General features: G+C 44.6%; 1 protein-coding gene across 1 annotated transcript; it reads right to left on the bottom strand.

Moving 5' to 3' along the window:
• Positions 1-620: 620 nt before the first annotated feature.
• hao1 (hydroxyacid oxidase (glycolate oxidase) 1) lies at positions 621-15,200 on the bottom strand. Its single transcript, XM_084040807.1, has 8 exons — positions 14,978-15,200; positions 13,114-13,265; positions 12,484-12,748; positions 12,164-12,336; positions 11,949-12,040; positions 8,543-8,701; positions 7,437-7,506; positions 621-774 (listed from the first exon to the last, which is right to left on the bottom strand). Exons 1-8 carry the CDS (start codon positions 15,112-15,114, stop codon positions 707-709), a joined length of 1,116 nt encoding a protein of 371 aa, XP_083896933.1. The 5' UTR covers positions 15,115-15,200; the 3' UTR covers positions 621-706.
• Between the last annotated feature and the right edge of the window lie 612 nt (positions 15,201-15,812).

Below are 15,812 nucleotides of genomic sequence, written 5' to 3'. Positions count from 1 at the left end.
TCACAAAACAGGGTCAGAGCGCACAGCAGTAGACATAATGACGGCGAGACCCCGGTGCCTCCACGAGCCGCCGGGCCGTTCATCATCATAATCATCACCACCGTCTTCACCATCCACGCTCCACAGCTGCACCGGATTCCCGTCCAACACCAGAACGGCGGGACACCGGGGCCCGCGTGGCCCTTGCGTGCCGCTCAGACCAGCAGCAGCCCCAACTCCGGCTCCAGCTCGCGGCAAGTTTGCACGTTTCTCCACGGACAACAGGCTGCCGAGACCAGGCACAAGCGGCGTGCAAGCAGAACACGATCCTGACTTTTTTTTTTTAACCGACAACCGACAAATTCAATTCATAGTAACGCACCGCATTATACGTTCAGTAACGATAACGGCGTTGTAATGACAGAAACAGTAATTAGTTACCCCGTTACTGAAAAAATAACGGCGTTACCTAACCCTCCAAACACTGGTTATCATGTATGTGTGTACCATGCATTCAATGACCACGTCTTTCAAAATTCATGAATTGAATTTTAATTAGTGCTACTACATTTCCTTAAAGACATTGGCTGGTTTTACACCTCAGTCTTACATGAGATTTGATGACATGCTATTTCAGAACCACCTGTAAAAATGGTAAATTAATTTGGCAAATGAAAGATCAGTGATCCGTAATGTATTATTGTGAGTCCTGCAGCAGGTTCTTCTCTCACATCCTGGAGGTGAAATCCATTCTCCGGACCAGGGACCTGCTCACCTCAGATACAGAGGAACAACCTGCACACAGACAGGATGGGAAGAACATGTTACCAGGTGGAAATCCTAGAATGGCTAATTGAATGTTGAAATGCCCAAATGTACAGCAGAAATAAACATGTACAGGCTGATACAGGCTGGAGGGGGCATTTTTTGTCAGTGCTTAACACTTTATTATGGCTTAAACTTATATACAATTAGGGGTGTGGCCACTTTGAGTGACAGTTTGCTATCACATACATGTGCCCCAAATAACCTCATGCATGCTGATCCATATATTAATGAGCCAGCATGAAATTATTCTCGGTGCGGTGAATCATGGTGACAGGCCAGAAAAGAGCAAAAGAACTTCTCGTAAAATGAGATGGAGACACTTGTTGGGGAGGTGGAGGCCCGGAAAGCAGTGTGAGAGGCAACACATTGCTGCCGCAGTCAACAGCGTCAGTGGGACAGAGCGGAGCAAGATGAGCGTCCAGTGGCGGAACTCAGGAAGAATCTCGGCACAGCGTCCGACTCCAAGCAGTGGATGGTGGCGCCGCATGCATGGCACCCCAGGAAGCGGTGGTGGGCTCACGGATGGTGTCTTGCGACTGCAGCGAGACTCCATCAGCACAATAAACAAAGTAATTAAGGAGAATATGTAGTTATTGCAGTGACACAGCGCTGATTACATTTTTAGAAATTATTTTGATTTAAGATACAAGTTGGATTTTAAAAGAAGGTGTTTATGAAAAAAATATCACTCAGTAAAAGCTTCAAACACACTGCTGGAGTTCATCTTCATGATAATGGGATCTAACGTATGATTTGGAGGTTGGCTGACAACCGCAAGATTGCCGGTTCGGTCCCCAGCTCCTCCTAGCTGAGTGACTGGTGTCCCTGAGCAAGACACCTCACCCCAATTGCTCCTAACAAGCTGGCTGTCGCCCAGCGTGGTTGACTCCGCCGTCGGTGTGTGAATGTGTGTATGAATGGGTGAATGTCAGTCGTTCCTGTAAAGCGCTTTGGACAAAAGTGCTATATAAATGAGGCCATTTACCATTAAATTAAATGTGTGCGAGTCATCAAAACTATAATAGTTCTTCTCACATTTACTTTCTACAATCTGACTTCAGTTCACCACAGCTCCATCTGTGTTGCTGATTCCCCTCCAGTCTCCAGAATGTACGTACGCATGCCTCAGCATTTGCTTACAGGTAAGCACACTTTCTTTTTATAGATCACAACCTTTGCGTGGAAAGTGGCATACGCACGTTTCGAGCCCTGTTTTGTGCGTACGCAAGCTTTCTAAATGAGGCCCCTACTGGTCTCAGTAATAATATGAGCCACTATCGTCAGGCCTGCCGCTGGGCATATGCAGAGTAGGCAGAGCTAGTAGGGCCCCAACTACCTGGCGGGGCCCCCAAAATTAAGATTGATTAAAAAATGTCATGATAATTAATACATTATTACATTGCAAAAAAAATATGAATTAGTTATGAACAGGCCCGTTTTTTTGTTAAAAAATGTGTACCCCATCACTCAATTTGTGCAAATTAACTGTTTTTGCCTAATATATAAAACAGTCTCTCCCCGCCCTGCTTCCCTGAAATGGTATAGCCCAGTTTGAGTCTTTGCTGAGTTTGCTCCGTGTCGGCTTCTGCTTGAAGTGGCCATATTTAGCAATCTGTGGATGTTGAGAGATAATAATAACCAAAAGACAACATGAATCTGTATCTGAAAAGCGAAAGAAGAAAAAACTGAGAGATGACACCCGTGCATCCCTTGCTGGTAAGTCTATGTTGTAGGTCTAATTTGTTTTGCAAACATAACGTTCAGTGATGTTGCTCATAGCTAACGTCACCAAGCTAGGCTATAGGTTACCTTGCAAATGGATTTGATGTAGCTCTAAACCCTTAACCTAATCTAGAGTACACACTGCATGTGGCATGTTTCCAAATAATTGACAGTCACTGTAGTCTGTAGATATTGGGCGCCTTGTATGAAGTCAACAACATTCTAGTTAGCCGTCAGTGCACTGCTTCAGTCCAAATCTTTCTGCCTACCAGTTTGTGACACAACATAATCAGACAGCGACCAGAGATTAGGCAGCCTGATGAATTTACCAAGAATAGTGAGAATTAGTTCAGAACTTATTTAAGGCATATGCATGTAATGTATCCACTGCTTAAGATAGACAGGCATGCATGCAGTTAGCAGAATGCTGGAAAGATAAACACACAGTTTAGTTGGTTGGGCTAATACTGTTTGTTGGGGTTCAATTCCTTCTGAGGTTATGGAAAGGGTGACATCTGCTGGTCAATTTTAGAAAGCGGTTGTGCCAAAATATGGTATGTTCACATTTGGGTATTTACAAAAATGCCACCATTGTTTTGTTTAATGTGTAGGATTAGAGTATATTAATATTGAAGGTATTTTTCTATGTTCCACTAAATTCTTATAATAAAATAGTTTCATCTATCATCTAGTTCTCCTATCATTGTGAAATACATAGGCTACTAGATAGCATAATGTAATGAAGTGCTTTACAGATAAACAGAAGACTCATTTTTTGTCACTTGTTATTGTTGGGACCTCACCATTAGGACTACACAATGCGGCCTACAAAAGCCTTCACACGCGGTCAGGACAAAGGAACAAAGGAGAATAAAAACTACACCGCCATTTTAGTTTCACATCTCACCCAGGTGAGAGATGCGACACCACACAACCAGTGCCCTATTGGCTGACATCTCCAGGGAACCCCGGGGGGTCCCCTGGAGCGGCCTGAGCTTTATAAACCGAAGCCGCCCGGAGAACGCTCTCTTATTCACTCTTACACTCTGGCTCCCACTCCTATCCGGGCGCTGGTTCCAGCGCTTCCATCGCAACACCACGTTGCCACGGGAGGCGACCCCTCCACCAACAGGAGGTGGACACGGCCCCGCAGCGCACCGTTGCAACAAGAGGAACCAAGCCGGTTCCTGCCTTCCAGCTACCAGACGCTATCTGAAGTAAGCTGACTAAATCGCCAAGCCGCGATTATATCGCCGCTCGTGGAAGGAGGAAACACCAACTGTTTTCTTTATTTGAGTTTGATCAACGAGAGGAAACTCGCTCCGCTCTTGTCTGGACGAAGCCGACTCAGCACGTCCCCCGCTGACGCCGGGGACTCACGAACCACCGCCGTTACGGAACGCCGTCATCGTCTTACGCAACGATACCAGTAAGAGGCTATCAGTCTGGGCAGAGACACAAGTGATAGTGTAGGATATGCTTGTAATTCTTGTTAATGTGTTTTAAGTTCTGATCGCGGACCGCCGAGTCCGTTGGTTCATGTGCTGCTGTATTTGAATACTGATCGGGTACCCACACAGCTGGGTTGATTTCTGTAACAGTGTTTTCGCCAACCTCCGCCATATTCGCGAGCTCAGAAAGCCTCTACTATCAGTTAAAAGACCGGTCTTGCGGAATAAACACCAGTTTATTCACTCGAGCCCGTGTGATAGCAGCACGCTTTCTGTCCCTCCAAATATCGCTCGCGCATCCTCTCTCTCTTTGTTTGTGTCCCGCTAACACACACACACACACATACACGCCGCACACACGTGTCCTAAGCCAGCTGTTCCCGGCGGACCCTAGGGACATAGCTACATCTGGTGGCTACATACGGCTATCTCTCTCTCTCTCTCTCTCTCTCTCTCTCTCTCTCTCGCTACTCCATCGGACCTCAGTGGCTCCGCCCCTGACCGCTGCGAGGAATAGCTCCACCTCTCTCTCTCTCTCTCTCGCTACCCCATCGAACCTCAGTGAATCCGCCCCTGAACGCTGCGAGGAATAGCTCCATCTGGTGGCCGCCCATAGCCATCTCTCCCTCTCTCTCTCTCTCTCTCGACACGCACGCACACACACACACGCACACGCACGCACACACACACACACATACGCACACACACACTCCACGTGTGTATCTCCCTTTGTTTAAGCTTAGCTTTGTGTGTTAGGTAGTTAGGTAATAAGGCTTTGTTAATTGCAGTGTTATTGATTGTGATCATTATTACTGATTTTGATAAATCTTATTATATTATAACTAGCGGTCTCTTGTGCTTGTTGTGTATATGTCACTGGATAACAGCAGGTTGTGAAGGCTAGTGCTTGAATTTCACGCCTTTTTAATTGTTCGATTGGTTTTGTACTCCTATGCCAATGATCACGATGATTGGCATGTGAGTATAAAACCTTTATATTGAGACTGAATACCGTTTTAGGTTATCTTTTCCCTGATCCCAGGGTGGTGCCCCGTTTATTCATGATTATATCATGATAATATATTAAATATAATTATTAATACCGATAATCATATTGATATTGATAGTTAACTGTTGATAACCAAATCTGCTCCTGCTACAACCCCAACACCAGCTACCAGCTCCTGTCTGAAGTCAGCTGACCAAATCGCCAAGCCGCGATTTGTACCCGCGGAAGGAAGAAACACGAACTGTTTTCTTTATTCGAGTTTGATCAACGAGAGGAAACACGCCCCGTTTTCGTTTGGACTAAGCCGACTCATCACGTCGTACTCAACAATAACTTTTTTCTTTTAACTTAAATTTTTTTTATGATCAGTGTGATCTTTTTTTTTAATACCGGTATATATATATATATTTTTTTTTCCCACACCAGGTGTGTGTGTGTGTGTGTGTAGCTTGATTTCCAATATTTATACCACTACCAGCTTTATTTTTTCACGAAATACAGCAAGAAAGTGTTAGAGCCAGGCAGCCAGATGACGGTTAAAAAAAGAAAAAGAAAAATCTCCGACAGGCAGAGACGCAACGCGAGTCGGCACCACGTCTGAACGAAGTACCAGAACTCTACTAGTTTATAAGTAAGTACCAACCTAAGTAATAACAAACCTGAAGCTGAAGAAAGAAACCCTAAACATTAACGGAAAACGACCCGCGAACCTGAGTGACTGAGGGAGAGACAGAGAGCTGTTCTGTGTGTGAGTGATCAGAGCGGACACAACAACACATCTGCGAGTGTGTAGGGGAGGGGCTGTAGCATATCACAGGAGGCAGACACAGTCAGCTACCCAATGAGGATTTTTATTTAATCCGAGCACAGATATTGACTCGTATTACTCGTATAATACTCGTACTCGGCAAAAGTGCTTTATCCGTACCGGATACTCGTTTCAGCCGAGTATCCGGCTCAACTCTATTACGCACGCATTCTCTCTCTCTTTGTTCTGGCTAACACACACACATACACCGCCCCCCACACGTATCTTACGCCAGCTGTTTCCGTCTTCGGACGCTACGGACATAGCTCCATCCGGTGGCTGTACCCGGCCATCTCTCGCTCTCTCTCTCTCGCGATTCTATCGGACGTCAGTGGCTCCGCCCCTGAACGCTGTGAGGAATAGCTCCATCTGGTGGCTGCACCCGGCCATCTCTCCCTCTCTCTCTCTACTCCATCTGACGTCAGTGGCTCCGCCCCTGAACGCTGTGAGGAATAGCTCCATCTGGTGGTCGCGCCCGGCCATATCTCTCTCTCTCTCTCTGTACACACACTCACACGCACACACACAAACACGCACTCCACGTGTGTCTCTTCCTTTGTGTAGCTTAGCTTTGTGTGTTAGGTAGTAAGGTAATAAGGCTTGGTTAATTGCAGTGTTATTGATGGTGATTATTATTACTGATTTTTAATAAATCTTATTATATTATAACTAGCGGTCTCTTGTGCTTGTTGTGTATATGTCACTGGATAACAGCAGGTTGTGAAGGCTAGTGCTCGAATTTCACGCCTTTTTAATTGTTCGATTGTTTTTATACTTCTATGCCAATGATCACGATGATTGGCATGTGAGTATAAAACCTTTATATTGAGACTGAATACAGTTTTTGGTTATCTTTTCCCTGATCCCAGGGTGGTGCCCCGTTTATTCATGATCATATATTAAATATAATTAATAATATCGATAATCACATTGACATTAATAATTAGCTGTTGATAACCAAATCTGCTCCTGCTACTACCCCAACATTATCCTATTATGAACATGATAAGCCGATATGCTCCGATAGAACAACATAAAGCTTGGTTGTAGAGGGGGAGGGGCCTGAGTGTTGTAAACATTTGAAATTTGACTGAGTCAACACGATCTGCCAGACTTGCCGACTGCGACTGACTTAAAATGGCAGGAATACACAAATTACGTGTATTTGGCGTATTTACCTCATTCACACCACCCAGGCTAATTTATCATTATTTGCATCTTTGCATTGACTGCATGAAAATGTCATTCATGTTTCATTCATGTCTGGCGTGAATATAGCATCGTGATGCCTGGCCCTTCCAAGTCTCACTACTCTCCAGCTCCACCTTCTTAGTAAAATCTTGTCACTTCTGATTCTACCAGTGGCCACAAGCCAAGGCTTAAAAATGGTTGTCTACGAACCAAAGGGTCACTCCATAGTGGCTATGTGTACTTTTATATACGGTCTATGGTGTTTTCACAAAGTAGATGCTGTGTGTGTGTGTGTGTGTGTGTGTGTGTGTGTGTGTGTGTGTGTGTGTGCAACGTATTCTCATGAATTTTCGTATGGAAACGTACGAAAAGTTAAGTAAAAAAAATGTTCGTGTATTATCCTACGAATTTTGAAATGACACCAGCCTGGTGTGTGTGTGTGTGTTACCTGACAGGGCCATAGCCAGTCGCAGCTCCTCTTTTAAAAGTTCCAGAATCTCTATAACTCCCTGTTCCCCCTGTGGACACACACACATAACATGTTTGCTTAGTTGTGTGTCACATTACAGAGTGTAGTTTTGTAAATGATATGTGCATAGTCTGAGAATTTAAATAATAATTTGTTTGTACTTTGTTTTGATAAATGTTAATTAAAGTGATGGTTCGGAGTAAAATTCACCCTAGGTCATTTCCACGAAGACATCCAGCCAAATACCCCCTCGGAAGCATTTTTAGCGATGGTCAGCATTGGTCAAGATAGGGCTATCAGCCGAATGGCTTAGTACTAGCGCGATGGTACATTATGTATATCTCGTAAATTACCCTACTAATAATGCATGGAATGTTACCAAACTTCTGCAGTAGTACACATAGGGTCTGTACTCACAAAACAAGGCATTTGAAAGTTTGTAAGTACACCAGGAGTTTATTTAAAAGAACACTTGCCTGATAGCTTCTATCCTCGGCTACTAACGCTAACTAACGCTACCACAGCGTAGACGCTACTTCCGTGTTAACCCAGCCGATGCTGTGACGCGAGTTTCACGCGAGAGTATGAAAAAGTTTTGCTGAATTTTTATAAATGCTTGTATTATCAGGTCAACACTTGTCAACACTTGTTAACCTGATAACACAAGATTAATGCCACATTTTCGGAGAATATGAGGCACATGGGTTTGAACTGCCTGCCGGATGAATTAACATATTCTCCGTCCATTCATCTTGAAAACAACGGTTTTCCGTATCAAACTTCCTTCTCTTGGAGCAAGCCATGCTGCCATCGCTGTCTTTCTCTTTTCTCTTGCTCTCTCTGGTGCGCTGAGGGTAAACAAACGATTGGATTGGCTCAATTCAGTGAAGTCATTGTTGTATCAACTGGAGTAACTGCGCCCACTGTAGCCGCGACCGTCGAAAAAAAACATTATGCTCTATGAAAATGATCTATTCTCGTGAATTCATCAGAGATTGGTCATGGGTCCGGACAGAACCATCAATCAGTCGGGACCCGGACCACGGTCCGCCATTTGGGGATGCCTGCCATAGATGGTTCTTTACCTGACAGGCAAGACCCCACAGCACCGGGCGGCCAATGAAGACAGCCTTTGCACCCAGAGATAAGGCCTTTAGGATGTCTGTCCCTCGTCGGACACCTCCGTCCATGAAGACATCACAGCGACCCTGCACTGCCTGCACCACCTCCTGCAACACATCTAGCTACACACACACACACGCACGCACGCACACACACACACACACACACACACACACACACACACACACACACACACACACACACACACACACACACACACACACACACACACACACACACAAAATGTTTCTGAACCAATCACTAGAGACCAAAATATCCACCTGAATCTAAAATCCTTTTTTGACAACACTGATGCATGGCTATGCCAACTTACTGGTTTTGCTGGAGGCAAATCAAAACACACCATGATGTCAGGCGCCATCATATGTTAAAAAGCTAATAGTATGGTTCCTAGAGTCTCCAAAAGTAGAATAGGAGCCAGAGCTTTCAGCTAACAGCAAACAGTCTTCCCTCCTGTGGAATCAACCAGTCTATCACAGGGCTGACACGTAGAGACAGACAGGTAACCAGTCTATCACAGGGCCGACATTTAGAGACAGACAACCATTCACGCTCACATTCTCACCTTTAATTAATTTAGAGTCATCCATGAACCTATCCCCATCCTGCATGTCTTTGGACTGTGGGAGGAAGGACTCCACACAGAAGGAACCCGAACCCAACCCGGGAATCGAACCCGGGATACTCTCGCTGTTAGGCAACAGTGCTACCCACTACACCACCGTGCAGCCCTATTATTTGTATTATTATTATCATCATCATTATCATCATCATCATCATCATCGCACTGCTGCTATTATTAGGGATGCACTGATACCGATACCATCATTGAGTATCTTTTTTACTGTGCGTGTACTTGTACTTATAATCATAATGGTGCTCCGATACTACGCTGATACTTTACAGCAGTGACATCAGGTAGGCAGCAGAGCAGGAGCAATGTCAAGATTCACAGATGTAATGGTGTCTGACGCTCTCTGTTGCTAATGTTGGGGCTAACTGCTACATTCACAGCTGTAATGCATCACACACTCTTTCCTTAAAGGAATACTTAACCCATTTGCATTGAGATCTCCGTATTTCTATTCTCAAAAAGAGCCTACTCATCGGAGGCTTCTTTGGTTAGTTTGTGCGTCTATGTTTTCAACCCGCCTATAAGGGGCGGGAACCACTGAGGCTACAGACATATTACAGATCAGAGGTCGGACCTCACTCTGGGTGAGAGCGGAGCTGGACTGGCCCTTTAAAAATAAAAATGCCACTCTGCACTCTGTCCAAAATCCACTGGATCCCCCTCACACCAGCCACTGACATTGAGCAAACCGGCGGGGGACTGGGGAGGGGGGACAGATAAGTGGGAGTTACCATGACCCACTTTCAATACAAATTCATGTTTCCACCGGTGAAGTATTCCTTAAAGTGCGCTGGAGCTGCTGACTTCATACTCACCGTCATGCTCTCTCTCTCTCAAAGCAATTATAAGAACTGTTATGGCATTATTAAGTTCTCATATCGGTACTCTGTATCGGCAAGTACCCAAATGTAAGTACCTGTACTGAAATCGCACCGGAAAAAGTGGTATCGGAGCATCTCTAGATCTGCTACTATTCTCCCCAGAATTGGCCCTATTCTGGTCCTTTTCTACGCAAATCTGGTCCTAGTCTAACCAGTTCCAGTCCTATTCTACCCAAACCTGGTTCTAGTCTACCCACATCCCATCCTAGTCTACCCAGATCTAGTAATATTATACCCAGGGTTACTTTTTTTACCAAATTGTACCATGATTGTATTTCAAATACAAATAATATTTTGATGATTTCGATTTGATTGATTGATTTAGATGCACCTGCATTTATATAGTGCCTTTCTAGCTAACTAGCTATTCAAGGCACTTTACATTACATTCAGTCACTTTTAGCCATTCACAAACAGAGTCACTGATGGCAGAGGAGCCTCCTGCACATCATGATCTAATGTTATCTAACTCATTCAAACACATTCACACCCTGATGATGAATTTGGGATTTAGTATCTTGCCGAAGGACACGTCGGCATGTCGACTGGAGGAGCTGGGATTCGAACCGCCAATCTTTTGATTGCATTATTTTATTATTTATTCTTAATTATACATTAAGGGAAGAGTTTTCTTTTTTCAAGGGAATTCGTTGACAATAGCTGTGTTTCCATACAAATATTTTAATGTGCATTGAAGTATCTGGTCAGTTCAACGGTCGGTTGAACAAAAAACACATTCTAGTGGGGATTTAACTATACCCAGATGTTGCATGAGTGAAGGTGTAAGGAATGTTTAGGTTTAGGAGGAAGATAAGAAGAGGCCTAGTTGTAAATTAAACTTAGCTATCTGATGAGGCCCCGAGACATAAATTAGTGATGTCTGTTTGTGTGTGATTTAGACACTAGCTCTATGAAGTAATGCCCATATAAGGGAGTAAGTAAGTATCGTTTTGCCGCTGGAATGGCTAAGCTAAACCTGACCTTATAAGTACAAAATATAGCTTTAGGATGGAGCGCCTGGCAACCTCTCTGAAGGTGACAGGATGAGCGAGAAGAAGGCCGATCAGGAAGTAGAGGGCTTTAAAAGACAGACATGGGGTATGGAGATTTCCTTAGATTCAAGAGCATGAAAGGACTTCCCAGGTGCAGAGACTCTTGGAATGACTCTGCCAGGTATTTAGAAGAAACGGGTGTGGCCACACACGGTTTCGGACGCAGGCTTGATATCTGTTTAAATAAAGATAATTCTCATTCCACCTGCCTGACACCAAAGATTCATTTATCACCAATCTACACATCAACATCTTTCGGGAAGCTGCCTAAGAAACCACAGCATTTTAAAGTATAACATGAGAAAAGCTGTATGGAATCTGAAAAATTTTATGAAACTCAATAGCTTTTTAATTGAGTTTTGGTCTCTGGACTAATGTCAGCTACTATCTAGACCTCTGGGGACCACAGACAGTGTCTGGTTTCTCCACATAGTCTGGTCTGGTCTCTGGACTAATGTGAGCTACTATCTAGACCTCTGGGATTGTATCTCAACGCTGAAAGGCTTTAGACAAAGAATTTCTTGTTCTAGCTGAAATCAATCAATTGCGTATGTCATTTGTGCCACTTCATTCATGATGCACAATAAATTAGATTTGCATTTGGTGTGAACACATCACTTAGTCTATGGCATTATTGTTGTAAGGTTCAGAAGATTCAGATGATGATATATGTATAGTATTATCAGATCTGGAAGGAAAAAAGGTCCATCATATTAGAGATTGACAATGGTCTGGCACCTGATATGTCATAAAACAACAATAGACACAAACACACACAGACCGTGGCAGGAACCCCATCCAGCTGTCGAGCTCCATGATTGGACACCAGGATGCCATCGGCGCCATAGTTCACAGCAAGGGCGGCATCCTCACCTAATGACACACACAAGCACTGCTGAACAAGTTGATCTTGAGCCATACAAGAAAATACCTGTTGATTGATCATGATTGTGTCAAAGCAGAATTTGTGTGTGTGTGTGTTGTATGTGTGTGTACCAGTAAGTACTCCTTTCACAATCACCGGCAGGTCTGTGTGTTTTTTTAACCATGTGATGTCGTCCCAACAGAGAGTGGGGTCTATTGCTTTTGCAACATAAACAGCCAAACCACTGTTATTGCCATAGTTTCCCTCAGAGAAAGCCAGGGAGGCTGATGAGAAGTTAGACAAGCTGGACACACACACACACACACACACACACACACACACACACACACACACACACACACACACACACACACACACACACACTATTAGAGATGGTGGGCATGAGGAAGTTATTCAATGTGTCTCTGCTGCTGTAGTGTTTGGTTCCTACCTCAGGTGTGGCGGCAGTTTAAATCGGTTGCGGATGTCATCCCACCTCCTTCCCAGGTATGGTGTATCCACGGTAACAAAGATAGCCTTATAGCCTGCCTCTTCTGCTCGGTGGACCAAGGATAGTGTGAGGTCTCTGTCTTTATAGATGTAAAGCTGCAGCCACATGACACCGCCTAGTGAGGCTGTCATTGCTGACATCACTTCCTCTATAGTGGAGGTGGCCCAGGAGCTCAGCATCATCCCTGTTCCGACTGCACAGCATGCTGCATAGACACATAATAATGCTGGTGTTAAGGTTTGTTCCCCTGGGTGGTTTAACAGCTCCAGCTACAGACTGTCCCCCCACACTGTAGAGAACCCAGGACTTCATCAGCTACAGGAGACCGTCCCCCCACACTGTAGAGAAGCACCAACTGCCTGACGAGCTTAGTATCTTTTACTGCAGGTTTGACGAGTCGATATTCACATCTCTCACCATTCAACTTTGTTATATGGTACGCTCCAGTTCCATTATTTTCTATTTTCAAATTAAGTTCTATATGCTTTTCTATATAACCGGGTGAATTCCAGTTCCATATTATTATCCTATATTTCTGTCACATCATGTGTTCCCAGTGTGTTGGTGTACCTCTTGCTGTAGCCGTCTCTCCCTCAGGATGAGCCATCCTCTGCATTGCTGTGGCTGCAACACAGACAGGCATGCTGAGCTTCTGTCCCAGCACAGAGACAGAGAGATCCACTGTGGACACATTCCTCAGCACCCGCGGGACAAGATGCCACCTGAAAGTGTATTTAGATACATATTGCAATGTTACATGTTAGTGTTGTTTCAGCTCACTGTATAATGAGTGACAAAGTTACAAACATTCTGATGCAAGAATTCTTCATGTGTTGCTTCGGATGTGAGCTGCATCTTCGTCTGAAAACTTTTAACAAGGGAATTGAATATAGAGAAATATCTGTTACCAAAAGATGTTCATATCCATTGTTAATCAAAGTGTAAATGTATCAGTATCAGACGGACGAAGGCTGTGTATTTGTTGTTATTTCTCTGAAACATAGACGGAAGAAGTGGACATTGTCACGGTGGCATCACCAGTCGGTTTGTTAACTCCAGTTTTGAAGCCTCTGGTTCGGCATTTTGACCGTCACCATCTTGGTATTTTTGCAACCAGTGAAGGAAGTGACCATATTTGGACTGTGGAGGAGCGATGGGTGGATCTGATGAAAACAAACGGCAGAGTGGTGCCCCGAGCAGCACCCTTACTGGATCCGGATCCATCTGGATTCTGGTGTAAAGCTGACAGTAGCGACGAGAGTGACTGTGACTCTTTGGGTTCAACAGTCAGAGAGTTGCTGAGTGTCAAAGAGCGTCTTATAACCAAATGCACCAGAATCATCAGCATAAACAAGGCCCAGCAGCAGCCACCACCATCAACTTCATAATCACCACCAGCACCACCACTCTCAGTATATTATGGTTTATTAGCAATATTTTTCAGAATTTGACCAGTGGAGACTGTTGGATCAAGACGCAAACACAGCCGGGAAAACACAAAACGCCATTGTAAATGCAATTGTGGAAGTGAACCGGTACCGGGCTGATCCACCCCTGAAATGAACAGAAGACCCCCTCAAATACAGCCCCCCCCCCCCACAAAACGGTGTACCCAGACATGTATAAAGTAGCCACGCATTTCCTGTTCACCCCAGCCTCGTCTGTGGGTTTTTAACAAGGCTGGGAAAATAATCTCCAAAAAAAGACAGTGCATGACTAATCAAATCCCAAACAATCCAACAACCATACTTTATTTTATTGACCTTTATTGTCCTACTGGAGCACTGTGTCATTAAAGCCTCGAGTAATGAACCATGTTTTGAATCAAGTGTCAAAGCTTCAACAAAGCTTAGATCAGCCATCACTAGATCCACCATATTCTGTCTTCTAGACGTGTCAACGTTTCACATTACAAACTCTGCAGCAGTGATGTCCATGTATTCCTGTCCAGTCTTCAATGCAACGTTTCTGCTTCTCTGACAACTATGCTAACAGCTTCATGAGCAATGGTCCTTGGTGATGTCATAGGTCTACGTCACTGACCAACGTGATCACCGACTTACTTACCTGGTCCCCCACAGAGTGACTTAGGGCCCTCTGCTGTGGTCCAGTCAATGAAGCTCATCTTATTTTGTTTTCCTGTTCTGACATCCCACAGCACAACAGCATATCATCCATTTCAACTTGTTTCTGTTGTTTGTCTTTTTCTTAATGATTTTTCTTTTTTCCTTTATTTTATTGTTTCCATTGTTTTTCTTCTACTATTTACTGTGGACTTCAAAGGAAAACATTTACCTCAAAGAGAAATGTTACTCCAAAGAGTTCTGCAGGATCCTGCTCAAAGGCACAATGCTGGTTGGAGTTTTGGTGAGACCAAAGGAGCTTGTGAATGTGTGTGTGAGAATGTGTTTGTGTGTGAGAAGGTGTGTTTTACCTGTTGAAAGCAGCCACGTTGTCAACAAGAGTGGTTTGCTCATCAGCTCCGGAGCGATAGTAGTCGTATACATCTTTAGGAAGGACTTTCTTGGCTTCTGCCTCAAAGTCAGACACACACACTCGCTGTCCTGACATTGTTGTCCACCGAACACGGCGGTGTCTCACCCTCTGTCCACCGAACACGAGGTGTCTCACCCTCTGTCCACCGAACACGGAGGTGTCTCACCCTTTATCCACCGAACCGAGGTGTCTCACCCTCTGTCCACCGAACACGGAGGTGTCTCACCCTTTGTCCACCGAACACGAGGTGTCTCACCCTCTGTCCACCGAATACGAGGTGTCTCCCCCTCTGTCCACCGAACACGGAGGTGTCTCACCCTCTGCCCCCCAAGACACAATGAGCTGCTAACTGGTGCAGAGTCCCTTCCTCTTAATCTGTGAAGGGGGGGGGGGACTCCTAACAAAGATGATCTATTAAGACCGGAAAAACAATGTGGTTTGGACTCTGAGCCACCTGGACCTTTAGAATGGTAAACAAAGTGTATTTGGACTGGAACTAGGTTATGAAATGAACTTTGAATCCTCTGTGTGTACTGACTCAACACTTATGTATTCATTCACCACAGCAGACAACTGAAAGAGGCCACATCACAGGCCTGTACTACGAGGCAGGATTTGGGCTTAGCGAGGTAAATTCAGGGTTAACTCTGGGTTTTTCAGGCCTACGACGATGGTTAAAGGTCCCATATTATACTGTTTTTCATCAAGTCCACACAGCTGTCAGAGGTCCAACAACACTGTATTCGATATGCATTGCCCCAAACCCATCCATG

The sequence above is a fragment of the Eutrigla gurnardus genome (genome assembly GCF_963514095.1).
Source record: "Eutrigla gurnardus genome assembly, contig: SCAFFOLD_126, whole genome shotgun sequence".
Classification (NCBI taxonomy): domain Eukaryota; kingdom Metazoa; phylum Chordata; class Actinopteri; order Perciformes; family Triglidae; genus Eutrigla; species Eutrigla gurnardus.
The sequence above is the reverse complement of the archived record's forward strand: the minus strand, read 5'-3'. Positions and strand labels throughout refer to the sequence as shown.

Excerpts from the sequence above, each read along its gene's own strand:
- hao1 (XM_084040807.1), bottom strand. The coding sequence starts at position 15,114 with ATGTCAGGACAGCGAGTGTGTGTGTCTGACTTTGAGGCAGAAGCCAAG. Across the intron at positions 12,041-12,163 it reads TGTGAAAGGAGTACTTACTG|GTGAGGATGCCGCCCTTGCT; the intron begins GTACACACACAT and ends GTGTGTCATTAG. Across the intron at positions 7,507-8,542 it reads TGTGGGGTCTTGCCTGTCAG|GGGGAACAGGGAGTTATAGA; the intron begins GTAAAGAACCAT and ends GTGTGTCCACAG.